Source organism: Hirundo rustica, chromosome 7 (genome assembly GCF_015227805.2).
Source record: "Hirundo rustica isolate bHirRus1 chromosome 7, bHirRus1.pri.v3, whole genome shotgun sequence".
Taxonomy (NCBI): Eukaryota; Metazoa; Chordata; class Aves; order Passeriformes; family Hirundinidae; genus Hirundo; species Hirundo rustica.
In genome coordinates, this window is record NC_053456.1 from 10,501,961 (window position 1) to 10,526,802 (window position 24,842).

At 44.7% G+C, this 24,842-nt stretch overlaps 1 protein-coding gene across 1 annotated transcript in view; it reads left to right on the forward strand.

Moving 5' to 3' along the window:
• Nucleotides 1-24,073, forward strand: part of ADCY5 (adenylate cyclase 5) — a 204,460-nt gene extending 180,387 nt beyond the window's left edge. Inside the window, exons 12-21 of the mRNA XM_040068872.2 lie at nucleotides 2,353-2,440; nucleotides 8,634-8,750; nucleotides 9,484-9,648; nucleotides 11,939-12,114; nucleotides 16,428-16,454; nucleotides 17,260-17,392; nucleotides 18,534-18,797; nucleotides 19,127-19,331; nucleotides 20,050-20,174; nucleotides 21,524-24,073. Coding sequence (XP_039924806.1) covers nucleotides 2,353-2,440; nucleotides 8,634-8,750; nucleotides 9,484-9,648; nucleotides 11,939-12,114; nucleotides 16,428-16,454; nucleotides 17,260-17,392; nucleotides 18,534-18,797; nucleotides 19,127-19,331; nucleotides 20,050-20,174; nucleotides 21,524-21,652 — 1,429 coding nt within the window. The 3' untranslated portion in view covers nucleotides 21,653-24,073. The remainder of the gene's footprint in view (nucleotides 1-2,352; nucleotides 2,441-8,633; nucleotides 8,751-9,483; nucleotides 9,649-11,938; nucleotides 12,115-16,427; nucleotides 16,455-17,259; nucleotides 17,393-18,533; nucleotides 18,798-19,126; nucleotides 19,332-20,049; nucleotides 20,175-21,523) is intronic.
• Nucleotides 24,074-24,842: the final 769 nt, after the last annotated feature.

Here is a 24,842-nt window from a genome sequence, read left to right on the forward strand (position 1 = left end):
AAACCCATCACAGCCTCATTGCTCAGAGCACTGAGGTCTCAGGGTCTGCTTAGCAAATGAGGAATAATCTCTCATACATTTATTCTTCTGGACTCAGAGCAGCTGGGCAAGAAGAGAGCTAGAGAGGAGGTTGAGCTGCACATGCCTGAGCTTGTGATTTGCTCCAGGTTTAAGGGTTGTAGTCATTTCTTTCCCCAGGCAAGAATGGCATAAGCTCCTCAGGGCTGTGGGGCACAGTGCTCTTGGCCCACTGCAGGGGTCTGCAGCTTTGTCTGCAAGGCACAGCTCAACCCTCTAAATCTTTTCCAGCAGTGAGCTCTGCAGAAATGGGACTTCTTCTCAAAGAGTTCCTTTAAAGTCACTTAAAATTACAGCATGTGGGTATTTCCTATGCTCTGGTTTAGTAGCAATAATACACCATTCACTGAGCAATGCTGTGGTGGAAATAAATTTGGAGTTAAGTCATTTTTAAACTGAAGAACAAGATCACAGAAGCTCTGAAAATGCTCCAAATTTATCTTCCTTACAAGAAGACAAAACATTGTCCCTAAAGAGAGCTCCAGCACTATTTTATGCCATTACAGCTGTTTTCTACGTCTGTTCCCACCACAGATCTTTTTGGAGTAGAGGTTGGTTTGTAGTGTGCAGATCAGATATTTGGAAGGTCACAGGAACAACACGTAGTCGTAGTCTGATGTTTGTCGTTCACTTTCCCAGGCAGGAGTGCTCACAGAAAGATTGAATCAGCAAAATAACATCAGGACAAATGCACTGTGTAAACAGACAGGTCTGCTTTGGGAAAAACTGCAAGTGAAGCTGAAAGGGGCTCACAATTGGAACTAGATGATTCCCATTGTTAATTACATCCAGAAATGTTCTCCAAGAGTAACTAATTTAACAGGGGCTTACACTTTGGATTTCTGCATATTTCTGTCATAACTCCACACCTGCAGAGGCCCTCTACCAGCCTTGTGTTGCTCATCAAATTCCCTAAGCAGCCACTACGCTGTCTCCATAAACCCAGTTTAACATTTAAATGACAACTTGACAATTTCTGATGTGTGGCAGCCATATGGCTGCCTCCTTTGTATTACGCAGGAGCCAATCCCTTCTGGCAGCGTGGTGTAAAGGGTGCTGTTCAATCTCCTTCCATGCTGCCCATAAGGAGAGTGGTTGTTCATTTGGGTCGGGTTTTTTTGCAAGTTCTGAAGTGTCCTTAGTCAGCCTGACCTGTCTGAAAGGCGATCTGGTTCAAGAGTAAACAAAATTCTGTATTTTAACTGCAGGTTAGATGCACTTCCCTTCACCTTTTGCTTTGTTTTTCCTTATATTTCAATTGCATAGCTTTGGTCTTTTATTGAAGGTGGCAGTTAAACACCAACTGAAACCACAGGTGCACATGTCTCCATCAGAGCTTCATGAAAGACACACCATGGAATCTGAATTTGAAACTAGAGACAGAATGTCAGTGTCAATTTGTTATGATAAAGAGGAATAGCTTTAAGGAATTTCAAAAAAGGCTCAAGCGGTGAATTAGCAAGTACAATTATCTTAGTAGTCATGAGAGAGCACAGAGACCGGCTGGCTTTGGTGTCGTTGCCCTCAATGTCACATCGCAAGAATACTTGCTTTAGATTATGAAGAAGGCTGACTCCTGGGAGGGGGCCTATCCTGTCACACTGAGACCAATCACCGGGAAATTGGTGTTGAATACCTTTGTGAGGAAAACAGATGAAAATTCACAGTACAAAGTTGGCCCTGGAATCCTCTTTGTACTTCCAAGTTGGGAGGAGCAGGAACCTCTCAAGCTGGCCAAGCTAAGGTTGTTATCCCTGACTCTCCTTATGCTGTGGTTGCTGACATCCCATGCACGAGACAGAGCACGGAGGGTGGTGCTGCACAGACATTCCCTGTGCAAGACAGGTAGTGATTCCCACCGAGATGATTCCCACCCAGCTGCACTTCAGCACTCAGCCTGCCTTCCTTCCCAGGGGTGCCCTGCCCACGGCCAGCTGGGGGCCGACTGCCACAAGTTGTTCTGTCACCTCCTCTAGTGCATGAAATGTTTTTCAGTCCCACCTCTGTCACCCCAGCAGGAAGGTGATTGATGTAAAAGATGCAGCGTTCTCTGTTCTACAGCCTGTCTGAATAATTCTAAGTAGGCCGGAGTATCTGTTGGTATTCGAGGCACCTCGTGTCTCCTACTGCTATCCTAATTGGAAAGCCTGTGCAGTGTGTCACAGCGTGTACAAATGTGTTCTGAGAGCAGAGCTGTAGCTATTCTATACGATGTGCGTTAAAAAAAAAAAAAAAAAAAAAAAGAAAACCAACCAAACCTCTCCTTGATTTCAGCTCTACATTTATGCTGGGTTTTTTCCTGACCTGTTTCCTGATCCTGACCACAGTGGTGTTTGTTTCAGTCATTTACTCCTGTGTAAAGGTGAGTACTGTGGCTTCTTTGTAGTCCTCTGCCTAAGATCAGCGATCTGCTTCTTCAGTTAACAGAGTGTGTTTTGTTAGCCATCCTTTCCACACTGTGTGATAAGGGTCACAGAAAAAGCCTTTGATAAGGCGGAATGAACTGCAAACAGATGTTAGGGCTGGCATCTCTGTAGCTCAGCAAGAAGTAATCACTCTGTGGATCTGCATGTCTATTAAGTCCCCTGCAGACACTCTCATATTGATATAAGAAGTGCACATTTTCCAATGTGGGACCAAGCCCTGGCCGTTCATTTCCTCCCTGTAAACTTCCTGCAGAGTCGCCTGTGTACCAGCCCTGGCGGCACATGAGTGTTTGGGTAGGCAGATAATCAGAAGCAGAATATCATCAAGGAAAAACGTCCTGGAGGGAAGTAAAAGCCATAAACATATAGAATTTTATCAGCCTTTCTCAGATGTGTGTACAGAGCTTCCAACATTCTCTGGGCTCTTTCTTGTAGCTGGCTTTGATCAGAAAAGAAATACATTGTGTGAAGTCCAAAACATATTAATTCTTCTTGTCAGCCTGTGGTAAATTGGCAGTGAGCACTGTGGGAAGGGTGTTGTGCTCATCTGTTTCACTCAAAGGTATTCCTGTTGAAAACATTGGTTCGGTTTTAGGGATCCTTCTAGTCTAGAAGTGTCTGAACATGGAACACGCTCAGATTCAGGTTCCTTAGCCCAAGCTCAGCTTTATTCCTCGGTGCCTGGGACAAAATAGCTCAGTAGCATTATGTTTCCTTCAGAAGAAACAGTGGGATAATGGATAATGTCAGGCAGATGATTTGTCTCACTTTAATTATCTTCTCTCTGCCATTTTCAACAGTTGAATGTGGGTGCTCTTGACAGACTTGCACCTTACATGTCTTTTTGATTCTTTTAAAGTTAGATTTGGAAATTAAACTTTGCCTTCTCACATAATAAGAGCTGCAGACCGTTCCCAGTGAAAGAAGCTTCAACTTCTGTTTGAAATTAACAACTCACTCACAGGGTTTCCTTTGGCCTTATGACAGCATTAAAGGGAACCTAGTTTTCTAAGTGCAGCATCCCATTGGTCTTGCTTGTTTACCAGCAATGAGGAGTCAGAAATAACACGTCTGACAGGAAGGCTTGGGTGCCTTGAGCTGGGGAATGGCCCCCACGGATGCCTGGTTGTACTTGGTGTGTCCATTGCACTCGAGGATGCTACTAAAAATCATCTATTTGTAAACTGGTACCAGCAGGTAATGTGCTCAGCAGTTAATTAACCACCAATGTGACAAGGTTTTGGTCACAGCCACAGAGAACTTGGGAACTCAGCTGGGAACCACAACTCACTGGTTCTGCTGGGATGAGAGCTGGGGCAGGCCTGGAGCTCTGGAGCACCCGACCTGCCTGACTTGAAACCAGCCCAGATTCCAAGGCTCAGGGCTGTTTGTCACCCAGTGGCATTTACAGGCCACTTCCACGTACTGACAGCAGCACTCTGTTCTTCTGTCATCATTCAAGTCCTTTTGGTTTGGGCTTTTTGGTTAAAATTATTACTGATCTTAATTACTGATTAATTTAAAAGGCACACAGGAGTTTTCAGTCCCTGGGATGGTATGCAGAATTCGTTATTGCTTTCTTTGCCTTGATCTTCCAAATTCCTATAGAAGAGATCTGTTCAGTAGTGCCTGCTACTGTTTCTAGGCTGGCTTTGCCACAGTGCATAGGCTCTGGATGCACAAGACATCAGAGGGAATTCAGAATAACATCAGAATTTAATGGGATTTTCTGAAGCTCCTGACATTTCCAGCAGTGAGTTTTCATCCCCACAACAAGCTCATGTATAACATCCAGTGTGGCTTCTGTGCAGAGATTGCAATTATTGAAAATATTGGGCCTTCTAGCTCCGGTCCCTTCTTGGTGTTGCAAATTAGCTTCTGCTGACAGCACCTGATTATGAGATGGCTTGTTTAGGGAACAGGTACTTCGAGCTTGTCAGCTCCGTGTCTGATGGCAGCAGCTCCTAACAACTGCAGCCCACTTCTGTCATCCAGCATCTTGGTGTTTCAAGTCTTTGATTTTTAAGCAATGGGTTTACCCAGCCCTTGGATGAGGGGTGTTACTTTAGTTGTTGCTCCAGGAAACACTTTTACGCACCTGCAGAAGGAAGGCAATTTTACAGATCCTTCAGATGAAATCCCTGAAGCCAGGGATGTCAGCATTGTTTGCTTTGTTTCACACTCAGATGTGGGATGGGAGAGCATGTGTTTTAAATACCAGTGGTTCATTCCACACAAAGTATGAAAGCAGGTGTCCACCCCAGGACATCAGCATAAGCATAACTTCTGACTGTTTGCTGTACTGTTACATGATAAGTGTCTCTTTTTTCTTCCTCTTTCCAGCTTTCAAGTGAGGTTTTCCCTCCCTGTGTTGGCCTCTCCATCTCTGGCTTTGACAGTGGCCAGCAGGCTCTCTCTGACCAGCTTGATCATGTTTTATTTTCTTTCGCTGTCATTATTATCTTCCACTGTAAAATTCTCCACGGACTAGAAGTTGATGCTGGAACTACCAGCACAGCCAGCTTGGCTTTCCAAGTTTCTTCAGCTGTAATAAACAAGAGAGTTCCATTTCTTTCCTTTGATGCTCCATGAAGACTTGGCCACTGTGAGGTGGTGTCCCTTCCCAGTAGAGTCTAAGGTCATGGGAACCAGGGTCCCTTCTCAAATGCTCTGCTGACAGACATCTGTTTTGCTACTAACTTACCAAGTGTGTGGTTTTTTTCTTAAAATCCTTAAACTTCTGGCATCTACACTGCTGTGTAGAATTCAACTTCTTGCATGCTTCTAGGAGCACAAAGGAGAGAAATTTCAAGTTATCCTTTATGAGGAAAATAAGCTTTTCTGTAGCTCTACATAGGTGTAGCTTGACTATCACTTGCTTTGCCTCCAAAAGCTGGTCTAGATGCTCCTAATGCATTTGGGGTTTTTGTCTCAATCAGGAAAAATAAAAGCCTCTGAAAACTGTACTTTTTTAATAGACTAATAAATCACTGTGAAATAAGTTACATAAATGGACTTGGAACATCAAGTTGCCTGGAGATGTTGTCTTTTACTCCAGAAGCATCTTAATGTACTTCAAAATGACTCAAAGGCTTTTATTATAAATTGAAAAATCAGACCTCAAAGACCTCATCTTACAACATAACAGCAATTATCTAAGCAGTTTTCCATACCCACACTAGATGTTAAGAAGACAAAAAGAAGAAATATTTCTCTTCTGTCCTAGATCAGCTGTTGTTCCAAATAATGTGCTTTATTTAGAGTAATTTTGTCATGCAAATGACTGGAGGCTATGGATTATTTTCAGCACAACGTATTACTTGTTGGATCACTTTTTAAACTTGTACTTTCACCTGCACAGCAGTGCTCTTCCTTCACCCACACTTATGCATTTCAATTCAGAGTAAACTGGAATCACCTGGACAATCCAATTTCCTTTTTTTCCCATTGTGGTTATTTTTCTTTACACGGGGATTTCAAGAGTGCTGAGTGACCTCACTCTTGTGTGGCTGCCCAAACACGGATCTCAGCTGCCCAAATGGATCACATCCTTTCTCTCAGCCCCTTCTCAGTACAGCAGATGCACACTGGGAGTTGCCATTTCATCAGATCTCCTGTTCTTCACTCAGGCAGGATTTGAGTGTCACTTTGCACAGTACAAAACAATAGGCCAACCAGCAGTGCTGCTTGGATTTTCACTGTACTGTAATGTCCTGATATTCTGCTTCTTTTATGAGGACAGAAGAGGTCTTACTTTTGGGTTTTTTTTTTCAAAAATGGGACAGAAAGTCATCTTCTTTTCTTTTTTTCTACTTTTGTGCTGTACCCTTGACTTGTGGATGTTTTTATGGAGGAAGCACTGCAAGAATGGAGCTGAATTGTCAGACCTGACATAGGCTCCCCATGTCTATCACAGAATCCTTCAAGCTGCAGGTGTTCATGAGGCTGAGGTTCCTCAGATGCACGGCATGACTGTGTTGTTGCACTCTCAACTGCAGCTTGACCTCCTATGGGTTTTGGCATTTCTTTCTTCTTCAGGACTTTTCCCAGCTGTACTTGTTTACTGACCTAAAATTGTTCCTAGTTTGCAAAGTAATGAGAACCAAGATTAATACAAAGAAAACATGTTTTCATTAGAATTTAAGTGTCTTCCACTGATGGCTTTGTTTGATATCTCAGGCTTGGTTCAAAGTCAGGCTTTTTTGGGATTGTTGGCAGCAGGGGCTTGAGCCAAAATCCACAACAAAACACTCCAAAGTTTTATTTAGGTGCCTGATTTCCCAGAGATTACAGATGGAGGCTTGATCCCTGAATACCTTTGCGGAGCTCGAGGCCTAAACAAAGAGGTGGCAGGAAACCCTGTGCTGCTCAAATCTCGTGAGAAAACTGTCTAAATGCAGTACAGATCCTCCTTCTCCTTCCAAATCCTATAGGGGCTAGAGCAGACGAAAGCCCCATTGGATTTTCCATGTCGCTATTCTAGTAGGGCTCTGCTCGATGACATCTGTGTGGAAGCAGCTGGACATGGTAGTGCAAAGAGATATTTTCATTTGTGGCTTATCAACAAAGCTAAAGATTCCTATGTCATCAAGGTTTATTTCTGAGAGAAAGGTGTTCTCCTTTGTTTTACAGTGGCTGTGACTGAACCTGAAAGATTGCATAAGCTTTCCGTGTATTTCAATGTACTCATTCAGTGCAAATAAGCTACAAGCCCACTTTCCCCTTTACTCCAGTCCCCCACAGAGCCTTGTCCTCTCCTTTCACCTGCAGCACGTGCTGGCAGCAGGTGAAATCCACTCTTTCAAAACTCTTGCCACAACCTCTCCCTGCCTCTGTCAAAAGTCCCCAGCTGAGCAGCGCCTTGGCCGCTCCAGCACTCGGTAATTACACTGCAGGGCTGCTGTGTGGGAAGCACAGCGCTGACAAAATGTTGCATATGCGAAGATGTAAGAGTGAAGGATAAAAGGGAAAAGCAAGACTTTTAATAGAAACATTAGTCATAGTTAAATTGCAGCGCCATGGCGCTGTGCTGCTGTTTCTTTGTGTCTCTAAAAATACCCTCTAGTGGCTCGGTTATTCACGCAGTGAGTAAGGGAAGGGAGAGTCGGGCCCTGGAAGGGATTTGCGGTCCTGGGCAGAGCCCCTCTGCCCCGGCAGGGTGGTGTGGAGGGGCAGGGCGCTGTGGGGGGACAGTCTCAGGGCACGAGGCTTTCCTGGCATTCCTGCTCCAGCCCTGAGCTTGCCCTGGCACCGCGGTGGCTCCTGAAGGGAGAGGGCTGCCCCGGCTGTCCCCGGGACGCTCCTGCAGCCAGCGCGATGCAGGGAGGCCTCGGGCCCCGGCAGGGAGGCCTCGGGCCCCGGCAGGGTGACCCGGGCCCCGGCAGGGTGACCCGGGCCAGGCTCTGCTCTAGCACACAGATGTTAGACGCAGCGGTGCGATGCGGCAGCCGCAGCGGGGCTCGCAGGGCTGCGGTCGGTAGCCATCAGCAGGGAGCTGCCGGCCCTGGCAGCAGCGAGCGTGCGGCTGCGGCAGCTCCCTGTGGGCCCTCGCCCGCGGGGGTTCGCGTCACCGCAGCGCGGAGCAAAGCGCCTCACGCCAGCCTGGGCCGGCTGCTCTCGGCAGCGCCTTTTGCCCAGGGTCCGGCGGATCACGGGGCTCGCCTGTTTACCAGTCCGTGTCTGAAATGGCACCAGGGAGCTCTGCAAGACGCCTTGGTGATCGAAGAGACACGACGTGTGTTTTCGGCATTTTTAAATTTTTGCTCCGGTAATTTGCAGGCTCAAGCTCCTGGCTATTGCAGTCACAGATGGCTTGTGGTTTGCTTCTCACGACAGGATGAGCAAAGCCCTGCAAGCCATGCTATCCGGGCTCAGGAGCCATCACTCCCATTAGGAAAGGCTAAGTAGATTTGGAGAGCCAGCTGGGCCTGCTGCCATGAGGCAGTCACATCTCTGCTCGCCCTTCTCCCAGAGCCACCGGCCCCATCACCACCCTCTAGCCCCTGTGCAGCATCCACACAGACACACGCTGAAGCATGCAGGCAGCTCAAATGCAGGTTGTAATCTGTAAAACAAACAAGGATTTTATGTATCTGATTTTTCTTTTTTTTTTTTTTTCCTCTCATGCAGCTTTTCCCAGTTCCTCTCCAGACTCTTTCTAAGAAGATTGTACAGTCCAGGACCAATAGTACCTTAGTTGGAGTCTTTGCCATTATCCTGGTTTTTCTGTCTGCCTTTGTCAACATGGTATGTCCATTATTTCCTTTTGATCCATTTAGTTCTGCATTGTTTTCTTACTGGTGCTCTGCAGTATTGTGACCCTTAAAACCACTGAATTTAACATGGTCCTGCCTAGGACTGACAGCATCTGAGGCCGGTGCCCTTTGCTTTTGGGGAACAGAAAATAAATGGGAGCCCAACAGCTCCATCCCTAGAGCCCATTATATGCCTGGTACTGATTTGTGCCCAGGTCCTTTTATGATTCTTTAAATGCATCTGCTCCAAGTACAGGAGCCAACCAGATGTGTGTCCCTTCAGGAAGGGCTGGCATGAGGCTGATGTGTTATTTAACTCCCACCATACTGAGTGGGACATAAGTTTCCTTGGGCTTTGTGCCAGCCCTGCACGTTGCTGCCTCCTGCTCTGAGAGCAGAGATCAGTTCACGGGCACCGTGATGACTCTGCTTTGGGTTGCACTTTTGAGACTGAGGTGGTCTGGCTGTGATTCCAAACACCACTGCTGAGTTCAGGCTCAGAGAGAGATGGGCTGTTCTCTGGGGGCTGGGTTTTGTTAATTAATATTTTGGGGGAGAAAAAACATAGCTACTGCACATGCAGTAAAGCATAAGCTGACAGTTTCATGTTGCATATTTTGCACATTGCTACAGCCATTTCCGAGGAGCTTTTAAACTGATATAAACTATTTTGTTTTCTTCTCTTTTTCTATGCTGTGGAGCTTACTACCACCTTTGTTTTCCAGTTCATGTGCAGCACTGTGGATCTTGCCAGCTGCATGGCTGCTGAATACAACATCACTCCTGACCGGGTGGACATATGCCTTATCAGCAACCTGACTTCCAACTACAGCCTGGGCACCTTGCAGGGATTCTGTGACAGTCCTTTGCCCAACTGCAACTTTCCAGAGGTATTGCTTGAAAAAAATGGGTTTCAGAGGTCAGTCTGGAAAAAGGCTATAAAACCTATGAGATAAATCTCAGTGATTCTGAGGAAAGCAGTTTTCCTGGACTGATATTACAGGACTGACATTACAGGACTGACAGAGGCTACCACATGCAGACTTAAGTGTCTGAAGTTGTCATGAATCCACATTAATGTTTAAGTTCCTTCAGGGCTGAATAATTAGTAGGCTTTTAAAATAGTTGGATCCTGCCTGTAGCAGGGAAAATGTCCCTCTCCATGAGGTCCATAATGGCATGCAAAACTGCATGTCATTTCAAAGGAGCTTGTGGTTGCTCAGTTTTACCTAAAAATCAGTTCTCTGAAAATCAGTGTCCAGTCATAGATTTGCTGCTTCCCTCCATTGTTCTATATCCTGATGAAAAACTTGGTTTGTAAATTCTTTCCCAAGGTATGGTAGGTCTGGCCTCAAACAGGTCAGCAGCCCAGACAGTGGTCTGCTTCAATTTGCATTGCAATTCCTGTGTCTTCAGGACATCTTGTTTAGAAAAAAATTTAAATGCTTCTAATGGGAAAAAACAAACAAACAAACAAACAAAAACACCAAAAAACCCCCAAAAAACCACAACCCAAACCAGTCCAGATATGTTTTTCACACTGGTAGAATACTTTACAAAGGAAAAAAAATCTTTTTGCATAGCTATTCAAGACCTTTCTCCGAGTTTTTAGGTCATGGCTGTTACATGTTCTGTTTGCTGGAAATTGAAAGGAAAAAAAAAACCAACTCTGTCTAGGATGGAGGTAGAATTTATGTCAAGGTCATCTGGGTTTATGGGGACCTGACAGATTTATGGTGGATCTGTTACCATCCAGATGTCCAAGGTGCTACTGAAAGTCCTGATATCCTACTGAATATATTTCCTGTTAACTTAACAGGAATATGGTCCCTATGTGATTCAGTGAGGTTTCTCAGACCACCACTACTGAGACTTTCAAGCTTGCAGAGGCTTTAGTGTGTCTGCAGAAAGACCCAGGAGCAGAATCTGGCACAGTGGAGATGTAGAAACAGTCTGTGCCCAGCATGGATTTGTATGGAGTGCTGGCCCAGGACAGAGAGGAATGAAGAATAACCATTTTGCATACTGAGGTTGCTCAGGCAGCCTTGAGCCGGGTCCTTCTGTTCAGTGGGCTAAGAAGTGAGGAGTTCCTTGCCTGCACTCTGCAAGGCACATGTTGGATCTGCTGCAGGTGTTTCCTGTTACTCCCTCTGCTCCACACAGGAGACAATGGAATCCTACCCCTCGGTCAAGACTGAGGAGTCAAGTACAAGCTGTACAAGTTATTTTCTCTAATTTAATATTTCAGGCTATTAATAAATGAGCTCATAACATAAGCATATTTCTGCTTCAACTAGGGCTTGCTTTTAACTGAAAGGATGGATTGCCTCAGGCACACGATATGGGGTTCTTGCCAGAAATAGGCCTGTCCAGACAGAGTGGAAGCTTGAATCTTCACAGATTTGATAGCAGTGAGCTGGATAACATGCCTCTCTTCATTTTGCACCCCTGCTATCTTTCCCAGGAGCCATAAATGGCACCCGCAGTCACACTGGGATGTGCTGGCACGCGGAACACTCAGCTCCCGGCCTGGCAGGAGCTGCTGCTGCACCACCCAGATGTGTCAGAGGTGCTCCACAGCCACACAGGCGCACCTCTGCAGCTTCTGGCTGGACAAATTCTCATGGGGTTATCACGGGGTGGGCATGGGGATGTTTGTCCAGCCTGTACCTTGCTGCTGGAGCCCGTGTGTCATGTCAGAGGGGACAGTGCTTTCCCACTGGCCTCCAGTGGGCATCTGTCCAGGAGTGGGAACTGCCAATACCCTTGGTCCTACGTGTTGCACAGATAGGCAAATTTGAGTCTAGAATTTGGCCTTAAAGCACAATTAATCCAGCATAACTGGGTGACTCTTTTTGCTAATTTAGTGACTGTGTCTGTCCAGGGAAAAGCTACGTCACAACCTTGGGTGTCCAGCTGTGAGGTTCGCACCTCTTGAGAGTGAAGCACGTAATGCCTGAAGAAAAATGCCACAGTTTTCCTCTTCATCCAGTCAGTTTTAACTTCTGTAACGTGGGAGAATTCCACAGGCAGTCCCAGGTTTATATGTTTGGTCAGCTCAACTACAAAACTACCAATCCCTTTCTGTCCCTGTGTTTAGTTTCCTTTGTTTTCAGTTTTGATTTATCCAGCTGACATTCATCTCTCTTTTGTTTTTTTCCCATTTTTGTCTTTATACAGTACTTTACCTACAGTGTCTTATTGAGTCTCCTGGCCTGCTCTGTGTTCCTTCAGATCAGCTGTATTGGAAAATTGATCCTTATGTTAATCATTGAATTTATATATGTTCTCATTGTGGAAGTGCCAGGGGTCAACCTTTTTGACAATGCAGATCTTCTGGTTACAGCCAACACCTAGTAAGTGCCTTTCACTTCTGAAATCTTCTCCTGATTTCTTTCACACCGGGATTTCAGTGTGGCATTAGGTGGATGGGAGTGCCAAGGCTGTGGTGAAGCGAGGGAGTGCAGGATGCCAGCGAAGGCACGGCTGGAAGTTAAGGCTTTGCCAGTGCTGCTCTCTGCCTCTGATGAGGAGGAGAATACGGTTCCCTTTAAGATCTTTTTAATGTGGGACTTGATTAGTGGACTGTCTATTAATAACGGAATATAACTGGAATCAGAGTAGATCTGTATTTTCTTTTCTTCCAGAAATGGGGAGCTGTAGTTTGTAATTCTTAATTCTGATATTACACTCCCAATATAGAAATGTCATTTCTCATGTAAGAAAAAAAAAAATTACAACCAATCCTCCAACCAACTTGAGCTCGCTCAGGGATGTGTTGTGAGCCACCACAATATATCAAACCCAGCTTGGGGTGGTGGAATGGTGGTGCTTGATGATCAGTGGTCTCCTGCTAGTTGCTGCTGGACATATGTCCCTGTTTGAAAAACCAATATCAAGCTGGGCTCAGCACAATTCCCAGCAGAAGGGTCTGGGCTCAGTGGGAGTGGACAGTTGCCCTTTTACTTACAAAAGCTGGCTTGTCATCAGGTCACACATTAATCCTGGTGGCAGCCTCCTTCCAGTGCTGTAGTGGTTCCCTACCTCCTGGAGGTCCCCTCACCAGGGAGGGAAGTTTGGCACATCTACAAGCCTGTCCTCCCCCACAAGTTTTGTTTCTCGCTGGGAATTGCATTGTTGTGTTAACTCCTTGTTTTGATGATTTTCCCTTGAAGGCAACAATTGTACTTAAATGTGAGTGAATCAAATGATGCCAATTTAGGTGATCTATCTGTCAAGGCTGATAGCTGTGGTTGTTCCTGCCTTGGACAGGAGGGTGTTTGGGAAGATTCCCATGGCCCTTCCCCATGTGTTATTAAATACCTTCTGTAGTTGCTCAGGTTTCAGGATGGCCATTAACCATCAGCCCTTTGAGCCATCTTTAACCATCAACCCTTCAAGTCCGATGCTTCTGGTTACTCCTCTCCTTCACATGACTATTCCATGATTTCAGCATTCTTGTGTGCCCAGTAATAATTAATGGATATACAGCTTTTGCTGGCATTCCCAGTTAATGGAAGTGTCGCTTTTGCTGCCATTGGCAGTGATCGCTTAAATTATTTTGTTAACTCAAGTGAGTGAAATTAGGTAGGAAACCCCGTGGAGCTTTCTGTGGGGAGGTGTAAGGAGAATGAGGTTTTCTTCCCTTTTTTTCAGATATTAGGTGTTCCATCAGCAGAAGCTATTTAGTGTTTTCTAACACAATTAGTGAAATAAAAGCATTTTGTATCTCAAATATAATTTCATTCTTGTAATTCAAGCACTAAGCAAAATTACAGCACTTGGAAGTATAATTTACATCACTTCACAATCAGAATGTCAGTAATAAAGTGGAGAAGGTTAGCATGTTTTCCCAGAAATAGCTTTCCGTGGTGCTGTATTATCTCTCACTAGATGGGATTTGTGCAGTGGTTCAGCCCCAGCTGCAGCTCAGCCCCACACCGCCACTCACTCACTGCCCTGTGCTGGGATGGGGAAGACTTGGAAAGGGGAAAGTGAGAAAATTCATGGGTTGAGATAAAGACAGAAAAGAGAGAAAATAATAATCGTAATAATAATAACTGGATTAGAATAGACAAAGCAAGTGATGCACAATACAGTTACTCACCACTTGCCAACCAATGCCCAGCCAGATCCTGAGCAGCAGCCCCAGGCCAGATATTCCCCCCAGTTCCCATACTGAGCATGATGCCATATGATATGGAATATTCCTCTGGCCAGTTGAGGTCAGCTGTCCTGGATGTCCCCTCCCAACATCTTGTGTCCTTCCAGCCTGCTCGCTGGGGTTGTTGAGGAGCTGAAAAGTCCTTGACTTAGTATAAACACTACTTAGAAACAGCTAATACATCAGCATGTTATCAACATAATTCTCATACTTAATCCAAAACACAGCACTGCACCCGCTAGGAAGAAATTTAACTCTATTCCAGTGGAATCCAGGACAATTTGTTTTGTCCAAAGAGCTCCATGGATGGCTATTTATTGCCTCAGTGTCTGGATGGCCATTTGTGTGTTGTGGGAAATGGGAGCTCAGCATGTAGCACAGAGTTCAGAGATAGACCTTATTGTCCAGCTGATACTGAAAAAACAGAAAAGCCACCATGACCTCATACTGCTTTAATTGGGTGCCCATTGTAGCTACATAATTAGTGTCTGCTCTGCAGGCACTATGGTACTCTGACTAATTAGGAGTGATGCAGATGTCACTTCACACTTGTGTGTACAAACCAGCCCAGCATGCACGCAGCTGAAAGGCTGATTGCAGCACGTTGGGAGCTGCTAGACCTGACCGCGTGTGACACGTGGAGTGTAACTGCATGCACAGGGCTATCATGAGTTACCTTTTCCCTGTACAGAAGATAAAACTAGAGCATTGGTTTAAGGATGTGATGGGCCAATGTGATCTTCTAAGCGGTTCCTGCACGGGGAAGCCCAAAGAGCTTTGCCCTGTGATTTGTTCATCAAACCCATCATTTCTGTTCCAGCTGTGTCTCCTTGCCACTGTGGCTGGGGAAAGTGAGATGCTCTGGTCCTGTGGGAGCTGTCTCTAAAATGAACTGCCTTTCCTGCTAAAAATGTGCACTTCAGTTGAGCAGAAGTGCAGTTAGCAAGCTTCTCTCTGTGTTCCTTTCCAGTAATTAAAGAACCATCTGCTTCTGGAAATGTCTGTTCCGTGGGGGAACAACCTACTGATGTAACACCCGTACTGCTTGCACTGGGCATCTTCACTTACCCAGAGAGTTATTGTAAATACTGGGTTTGCTGCACTTCATGGTCTCTGATGGAGGTTTTAGAGCAAGAGTAACGCCCACAGTGAGCTGCAGCCTCAGTGCTAGGGGTCAGGTCTGCCATGCTCCCATCGTAAGAGAGAGTGATTGGGTGGGGCGGGGCAGTCAGTCATCCTTGGCCAGGCGGTGCTTTAGGGTAGCAGGGGAATCATGCTGCATGTGGGAAGTGTCTCCAGCTAGCTCCAGCCCCTAATGTGGGAGTTCCCAGGCGTTCCAAACCGTGTCTGTGTCCAAGCACACATGTTCAGTGCTGGAGCTGGCCAAGAGGCATGCAATAGATCGTGTACAAGACAACAGTGGGTTGCAAAATCCATGTCAGAAGAAATTCCATGCTCAGAACTGCAGAAAATACCTTGGAACAAACAAGGTTAGAAAGTTGCTATTCTTTTATTTTTTTGATGTTATGTTCCCTTTAGATTTCCTGTTAGGTTCCCTTGCCTATTTTGATTTTGATCATTTATATATCTGCTTGTGTAGCAAGGTTCCCTCCAACCCCATAAATCTGTGGCCTGAAGCTCTCGAAAGCTGTCACATTCCTGGGCTAATATCACATTTTTAGCCTGCAAAGTTCTAATTGCATCAATGACACTCCAGTCATTTAAGCACTGATCTCTTTCCTTCCATTTAAATAGTGGTTTAAAAGATGCTTGCACATGGTTCTCAGCCACCTAATACTCGTCCCACACTCGAGAACAAAGCCAGCAGCATTAAGCAGTCAATCAATCAGGAGCTCAGACAGCTGCTGCCTACCAGAAAGCTCCGTTCAGTGCTTTCAGTGTCAAAAAGCACACCCTCCATCTCCCCCAGCAGCTCTGATACACGTGGGTACTTTGCTGAATTGTCAATAGTAATAGGAATGTGCTGACGGGTTTTCTTCAGTGCCCTTGTGTGTGGTACCCAGAGCTGGGCACAAGCTGGCAGTGAGGAATGTGCAGAAGAAGGGAGCAGGATTAGAGTTAAAGGAATTAAACGTATCTCCATGCCACAATAAAAGGAGAAGAAAGGAGCTATCCCCTCACAAGATAAAAAGCCCAAAGCTTTCTTCCTTAGGTCAGACTACAGACTAATGAAGTAGTGATGGATGCATAGGCATTCCACATTGACATTAAAATCCCAAATTATTCTCTCACTCATAATGCTCCTTATATATTTTACCCACATTATCCATGTCACACGATCACTCTGGAGTTTTGAGTGTAGCTCAGAAGCCTGTTTTTCTCCTTCCCTCCTATCTTCTATTCACTTTCTTCAAAAGAGCTGTAGCCCCTCACAGTGTTGGAGGTGCCACACTGCAGAGGTGCTGCGCAATGATGTGCAGAAGGGTAAGAGCTGCCGGGAGCCAAACACTCCACTGACCTTGTGTTTGTGCTTTTCTTTTTCAGCGTGTCTACAAATGATACATCTTCATGGTGAGTCACTTTGGCATGAAATATTTTCTAGGTTTTTGTTGGTAGGTATTTTCTGTTCACAAGGTGCGATATTAGCACATTGTACTCACCGGTGGCGTCTGGTGTTTCTGCATTGCTGTGAGCAGGTACAACACAATGCAAATGTCCTGAGTGGACTATTGCCCTTTGGTATAGATAGCGACTCTCAGAGCATCCTCTTCCATGTGGGACTTATGTCAGCTCAGGGCTTATTTTTAATACAAATAAAGGTTTTATCAAAATATTGTCATACTGTATAACTCTGTAATTCATATTTAACAGTTTCTATTTGCCTGCTTGTCAGAGGAGGTGTGAATGTGCCTTAGTGCTCTTTTCAGCTTACAGAACACTTACACGACAAAGCCCATTAAGAAGTGATTAATTAGAGAAGCCATAAGTTAGAGCAGTTCCAAGCTCAGGAGCCTGGGGAAGCCAGTGCAGAAGACAGGATGAAGACAGTCTGAGGGGCTGTCAGCATTTCGGTGTTGTCACCCTTAGCATGTGTGGCCATTCTCTGAAGAGTGGCTTTTATATCAATGACAACCCTTTCTAAGAAGTTGGATTACATTTCCAGTTGCCAAGTCCTCTTTAGAAACTGGCACCCGTGAGCCAGTCTCCAGCTTTTTGCAGGTATTGTTTGTCCCTTTGCCAACACAGGCTTTGAGGAGAAAGAAAAAAAAAAAGCCTTTTCCTGAGAGGCTGGTTAGCCTTCAAGTGGGAAGTGTAGTGCGTGGCGAGGCCGTGTTCTTCCAGTAACAGGGAAGTCCTGCTCTTTCCTTGGCTGCAGCCCCCCGGTGACGACACGAGTCGCGCTGAAGATTGTGACCCCTGTCATCATTACTGTCTTTGTCCTGGCACTGTACTTGCATGCCCAGCAAGTGGAATCCACTGCAAGGCTTGATTTCCTCTGGAAGCTTCAGGTTAGTGGGTGTTGGCTGTGGGAGGATCACATGTGGTCTTTGATGTTAATGTAAAATGACTGCTAATATAAAATGACTCCTCGCTTGTCGAGTTGAGGAGTGTGATAAAGTGCTTTTGAATTTAATCTGAATCTGGCTTATAACTGGGCATGCTAATAATGCTCTGCTCTTCTTTGGTGCTTTGCATACTCTGTGCATCTCATCCCAGTTATTTTCTTCAACCCCTTTTTTCCTTGTAAATATACCTTGGATGGTGCCCATGGTAAAGGGTTATAGATCTGAAGGTGGAGATTAATGATTTTGGGCAACTGAACTGTTCCTGCTGCAGGAACATGTAACACAACATAATTTTTAAATATAGGAAGCTCATATTCACTGCTGAATTGTTTCCCAGAGTTCAGTGAGCTTTAGTTTGCTGTGTTCAAGGGTGTGAAAGATTCACATTTGCATTTTCATTCAGTTTCCTGTTAAGCAGTGGGAACTGGCTCGATGTCCAGCCTTCATTAGCCCCCAGGCAGCAGTACTGGCTAACCAACACACTGTGGATAATGCCACACTCTGCTCCTGTTCTGGGCTCACTGTTAATGTTTTCACTACTTGTGCCCATGAGTGATGTTGGGGCCCTGTATGTGATTCCCAAGCAAGCAGGACAGGCCTGGGCTCTGGCCAGCACTCATGGCTGGGGGGCCACAGGACTGCGGGTTTATTTAGATTTTCTACCTTCTGGGTGGCAGGACATTACTCTAATTATAGGTCTTTGTGGTTTTGAGTACAAGGCACTGAGGAAGCAACAATTAATTAAAGCTCCTTGGGAAGCAGATAAACATTGTAATCCTCATTTATAAATGGCAAAACAATGGAAGGGGTGAGTTACTGAGTGGCTACCCAGTTCAGAGCTCAGAAATACAATGCTGGATTCTGACATTATTCTCTGTCTCCTTTTCTATACGTGTGTGCATGAAGAGCTGGATCATTTTCCACTGCAAAACACAAATTTCTGCATCTCTCTGGTTCTGCTCTCCTTTGCAGTTTCCCCTGTTCTATTTCTGCCCTCACTGCAAGTTAATTTTCAGCTTTTTTCCCCTCCCCGGAGCAGCTACCAAAAGAGTAAGTGCATCACTGTGTCTCCCCACTAAACTAGGCCACCGAAGAGAAGGAGGAAATGGAGGAGCTGCAGGCCTACAACAGACGCCTCCTCCACAACATTCTGCCCAAGGATGTGGCAGCCCATTTCTTGGCTCAGGAGCGGCGCAATGATGAACTGTACTACCAGTCCTGCGAGTGTGTGGCTGTCATGTTCGCCTCCATAAGCAACTTCTCTGAGTTTTATGTGGAGCTGGAAGCCAACAATGAAGGGGTGGAGTGTCTGAGGCTGCTCAATGAAATCATTGCTGATTTTGATGAAGTAAGTCAGAGAAAAACTGGGAGAACAGAGTGAACTGAATCCGTGAGTTTAGTTGGGCTTTACTGAGATCCTGAAGGAGGGTGGTTTATCGAATCCATGGTTCATTTCTTCTTATCCTAAGGGTCTTCGGTTTTATTTTTTTTCCACACTGAAATCCCTTTTTTTCCCTTGTCACTCCTTTGAATATCCAATCCCCTTTCTTCCTCTATCTTCCTGGCTCTGTCCACTACTTTGTAATGCTTGCAGCAAGGCAGGATGTGTGGCATGGACATCACCAGCATCTGTGTGTTTGTCAAGGTTTATTTGCTTCTCTTGCTCTTGTGACACAGATAATAAGTGAAGACCAATTCCGACAGCTGGAGAAGATCAAGACCATTGGCAGCACTTACATGGCTGCCTCAGGCCTCAACGACTCCACGTACGACAAGGAAGGGAAGACACATATCAAAGCTTTGGCGGATTTTGCCATGAGGTTAATGGACCAAATGAAATACATTAATGAGCATTCGTTCAACAACTTCCAGATGAAGATAGGTAATGTCCTTGTGCTCAGAGGATTCCATGTGGTCGTTCTGAGGTGGGGATTTTATGGGCAGTAAAAACCACAGATGTTACATTAGCTGTGCAGTGATGTTGATTGGTGCCTGGTGACCACTTCTGCCTCTATGAAGCCTCACAGTAGTTTTTTAGGGAATAGCAGCATCACTGATGCTCCCCGGGGAAACAGAAGCAGCGTAGCTCCTACCACAGCATGGTCTTACATGGTGGTTGACCTTGGGCTCATTTTGCCCCTGTGCTTCCAGCTCTGGCATTCTTGGACATTAAACTGTCTTTCAAGTCAGGGAATAAAAAGCAACAGAAAAGGGAGAAGAAATTTGAGGATGTCAAGTGTGGTGTTTGCTCTGGAAGGCTGTGTGCTGCTGCCTTGCAGGCCCTCAGCACTGCAGCACGTATGTGCTGCCTTCAAGTGAGCAGTTTGCTCGTTAGCCAAACAAACTTTACCTCCTTATCTGGCACTGGAGAGTAGCTCTTGGAGTTAGCAGATCCAGCCCGAGCTGCCAGTCAGTTGGGCGTAATGGATCAAAGAAGCCAAATTCGATTTTAACATTTCTCTGCCCACAGTTTGTCCATAGCTGTACATGTCAGGGTAAAGCACAGCTAGAACCAGTGAGCCTCAGGATGGGTTTTTACTGTCTGAATAATAACCTGCCTCAAGTAAATGGATGTGAGCATATTTCTCCTCTCCTTCCAGGCCTCAATATTGGTCCTGTCGTAGCTGGGGTGATAGGAGCCCGCAAACCCCAGTATGACATCTGGGGCAACACAGTGAATGTAGCCAGCAGAATGGACAGCACAGGAGTGCCCGACAGGATTCAGGTAAGGCAATCCCTGGAAAACTTACACTGACAGCCCTGTGTCACTTACGCTTTTGAAACTTAATTAGAATGGAAATTTTGGGTTCATTTTATCCCTTTATTCCATACATTTACCTACACAGAACTGAAAAAAAAGCCGCTTAGGAAATGTTGATGGTTGTTGTCTTTTAAGGGTGACCAATATTGCAACATTTGTTTAAAAACTTGCACTTTAGGTCTGGGTGGAAGTGCTGAGATGACCTTCCTTCCCCATGTGCCTCACTGGCACTGAGCACAGTGCTGATCCCTGCTCACACGTGCTGCTCAGCTGTGTGTGGTGGTTGTTTCATTTTCCAAGGGCCTGATTCAGAATTTCTGTAATTCAGTTTGCTGCTCACTGTGCCACGTGTGGCGTGAGGCCGGCAAGGGTCCAGCCATCAGCGGGATGGGGATCCACAGCAGAGAAAGGGGATTGTTAATAGGACCTGTCTGATAATCACACATCTCCTTGGCCTTCAGATGTGACCTTTCCAGTGAGTGATTCAATTCCACTGTCCTGCTTCTGCTGAGCTAGTGTCCACAATAACAGAATGGCATTCCTTGGGAAAATGCTTAAGGGTTATAAAAATAGAGCAGAGGATGGAAAGCCCAAGAGGAGCAGCCACGCTGTTCCCTTGCCTGTCATTTAACTGGATCCATATTTATGCATCACTCTTTAGGCTTCCCTATGAGATGGTCTGTAAAGCCATCTGAAAAAAGGGTGAGAAAATACATTGTAATAAATAAATACCTCAGTAAATCCAGTCTTTAAACTTCTGTTGTTCTTCAGCACAAGTGATTATTTTTGACTGGCATCTGCAGAGACAATTTGGATGCTGGCTAGAGTATTCCATTCCATCAGTTCTCTCCCATTGCCCACTACCTTCTCCCTCATAAAAACAACCCCTGACTCCTAAGCTCTACATCCACTGTGTAACTTCTAGGTAATTTTTGAGGATATTTTAGTAAGTCTGACCTGTTTTCCTACTGCCACTCCGGTGATACTATGATTGCCTCTGAGTAGACTGAACTGACTGATGTATTTTAAAAAATGTGACTCATTTGTTAGGCTTTATCCAGTGATCTTGAAAAATGCAGTTCCCCCAGTTGTGAACTGCGTGTGACATCCGTACTTTCTCAGGTTCTAATGGGTTGCGTTTGTTCAGCACCTTGTGCCAACCTTTCAGTTAGTGACTGATGTGCAAACGTTGATTGACTTAGAAACAAAAGAGTTGATCCCACTTTATTTTGTCCATGGAATACTCCAAGAGCAGATGGAAAGGCTGTGTGGGAGAGAAGGCAAGCATCTGTTTACTCTTGTTTATTCTGCAGGTAACCACAGACATGTACCAGGTTTTAGCAGCCAACAACTACCAGCTGGAGTATCGAGGGGTCATAAAGGTCAAAGGCAAAGGGGAAATGACCACCTACTTTCTAAATGAAGGGCCTCCGATTAGTTAGCACCGACTGCAGCGCCACACAAAGACGGATTTTGCATTACCCAGGATTGTGAATCAGAGAATCATTTTTTGGCAGTGAAGCTGAACATGCGGCGCAGTTGAAATTTCACCCCAAGACTCTAGAGCTGGTATCAGCGAATTCTTTGGCCACCCATCAAGAAAGGCAAGAGGAAGAAACCACCTTGGAGTCGTTCCTGGCTAAGTTGACCAAAGATGTGCACTACAGAGTTCACAGATAAGACATGAAATCGGCATTTTTATAAAGGCTGCTACCACAGGATGGCATAAGAAGCTATTTAAGTATTTATTGACGCAACACAACATTTACTTGGTTGAAGGAATGTATGATTCACTACAAAGCATTATTTTGGAATGGATTTGCACTCCCATAATATTTCCATCCCATACTGCCAGCTATTTGAATTGTACCACTGTGCTTTTATTAGCTGTTTTGAATGGGCTTTCAAAACTGACACCCACTGTTGCAGCACACAAAAAGGCCTTTTAGAAGGGCATTGGTAATGTTTTAGTGTCAAAAGACATTGTAGCCTTGGCCCCCTCTTTTCCCTTCTTCTCCACGGCTAAACGACTGCTCTTCTGAGTGGGGCTGGCACACCTGATGAAGGGGAAAATCAGGATAAAGGAAGATGGCTCTACAACCATATTTATTAAAAAGTCATCTGTGCTCTTCTTTGGTATCTATCGGTTTACATGGGGAAGACTAGATGTAAAGAGACACTTTGTGGGGGGAACTCCCCTGAAATTTGTTGTGGGTTTTTTTGTATTTTTTATTTTGTAATATTGAAAACATGGAGATCTAACAGATATACCAAATTCTATATTTTGTAAATTATATATAAATTAGAAGGCAGGCTGTCCACACCGAGGTGTGGGGGGAGGTGTATATAACCTGTAGACTTTTGTGTAATTTTTTTCTGTGTAATACTCTGAACACAGACTTGGCAGTTTTCAGATTATCACTATACGATCAACCAACAACAAACAGGTGAGTTTCCAGGCTGAATCAGATGCATTTTAAAATGAAAATCCAGAAAAATCTACAACCCCAAAGAAGAGGAAAAACCTACGGTAGTCACAGAATTGTTCCGTGCAGCATTCCAGCGGAGAGTGGCGGCTTCCCAATGGAAACAGGACCTTTTGAGTTTTAGCCACTGAGATGGTATCAAACATGTCAAAAAGAGCTCTAACCAGATCTTCTCTTAACAGGAGCTCTTATGAGAAAAGGAAAAAAAGCTCATTTGAACTTTTATTTTTAAAGAATCGTTTTTCATAGGTGGTCTTAATAGGATTCTGCTGATCTGAGAGTTGTCTGACATTTTAACTGCCATGTGACATTACCAGGAACTATGTGCTGCAGCATGGAGTTGACTTTCCTGTAGTAAGCACTTATTTAAACTGATTCACAGATTTTTCAATTTTCAGGAATTAGGTGATCTTCAGAAAAGGTAGTGATGGCAAGTGTGTATATGAGGTGGTCGATCTCAAAATAGTGCCATTGATACTGTGTTGGGCATCTTTATCACTAGCGGGGGGGTTTCTGAATCGTTCACTGTTATCATTTATGTACCTTTTCTAGCTATGAAAGAAAAAATCCCTTGATATTTTATTAAAAAAATAATTTAAAAAAAGCTATATTTTTTATATTCTATGAGGGGAAAGTTTTGATATTGAATTTGGCTATCACTAAAAATTACTCCAATCTTTTGACATTTAATAAACTTGTTTTCCACTCTTCTCAGGGCAGAATTATTGTAGTACTCACAGCATAATGATTGCACTATGGTGGTGGCGATTTCTTTTTCCTACTAGGCAACGAGAAAAAGTGAAAATCCATGGACGTGTCTTAATTAATTTGCTGTATTGCTAAGCATGACCTGAGCATTAAGCCATTTAAACGTGAGCTTGAATGGCCTTGCCCCTTTCCTTCTCCCTTCCACTAGGAAACATCTCTGAAAAGTATAGTATATTGACTTCTGTAAAACTGCCAAGTCTGCCCTTGTACTATACTTTTGCTCCTTTACATCTTTCCTGGTTTGCAGAATACTTAAGTTGCATCACGCTGTTATGCCCTTCTCCCCTCCTCCACCTCCCACCCCCTTTGTCCCTCACTGAGTTTCATTACCGTCATGCCATACACTTGGGTTTAGGTTTGCTTTCTGCTTTCCAGAAGTCTGCAGTCTTCTTAACTTTTGATTCATCTTATGAAGTTGTGTTGTCAATGAAATTTCAAGTCCCCAGTATCTCTAGCTGTGATTGTTGACAGTGTGTCATGATCATTTCAAGGGGTATTCACACACTCTTAACTCTGGATCTTGCAAAAATGGATACAGTTATGATTTCCCATGGAAATTGAAATCTATTTAAGTAATTTAACTATATTAAACACTGTTTCACTGGTAAAGTGTCTCTGTTTTATTTTAGCTGCATCTGGCTGGTGGAGATTGTTGTGTAGGAGATGCTGGATCTGCAAATAGAAACATCCAGGTCTCGTCTGGCACCGATGGATGCCCTGGTCCTTTGCACTGCCCCGTTACGGAGCCCCAGGGGCTTGGCTGCCCAGCAAACATCCCCCGCGTCCTCCTTGTGCTCCCAACTGCCCTTAGAATCAGTCTCAGGGCAGCTGACAAAATATACTGGCGTAACTGAACAGCTTAAAAAAAAAAAAAGTTTGTATTTTCAAAAGCATATCACCTTTGCCAAAGAATGCCTCAGGTACCTTGGTACTTGTCCTCTCAAGGACACTGGAAGGAGGCAGCACTGCTGCTAATGCAACATTTTCAATCTTTACAGGTAAAAGTAAACACGACACATGACTGTCTCAATTAAGAGGAGCTTGAGGTAGAGCTGAGAAACAAAACCCTGCAGCTTCCAGCTGACTTCTTTTAGTTGAGAAGACATTACACAGGCAGCTAAAAACCAAAATGCCCTACAATCTGTTAGCGGTTAGGAGGGATTTTATGAGTGTACTGAGAGCACAGCTGCAGCAACAAAAAACTATGAAGTATTTAACTATCAGTCTCTATGAAAAGTGGAGGGAGAACTATTTAATACTTTCTATGCTCTCCTAAATAAGCATACAAACAGCAGTTTAGGACATTGTCTGATGCAAGCAACTTTTTTTAACTCTGTGGAAAAGGGTATTCCCCAGGGGAGGAAAGGCAGAAGTATCC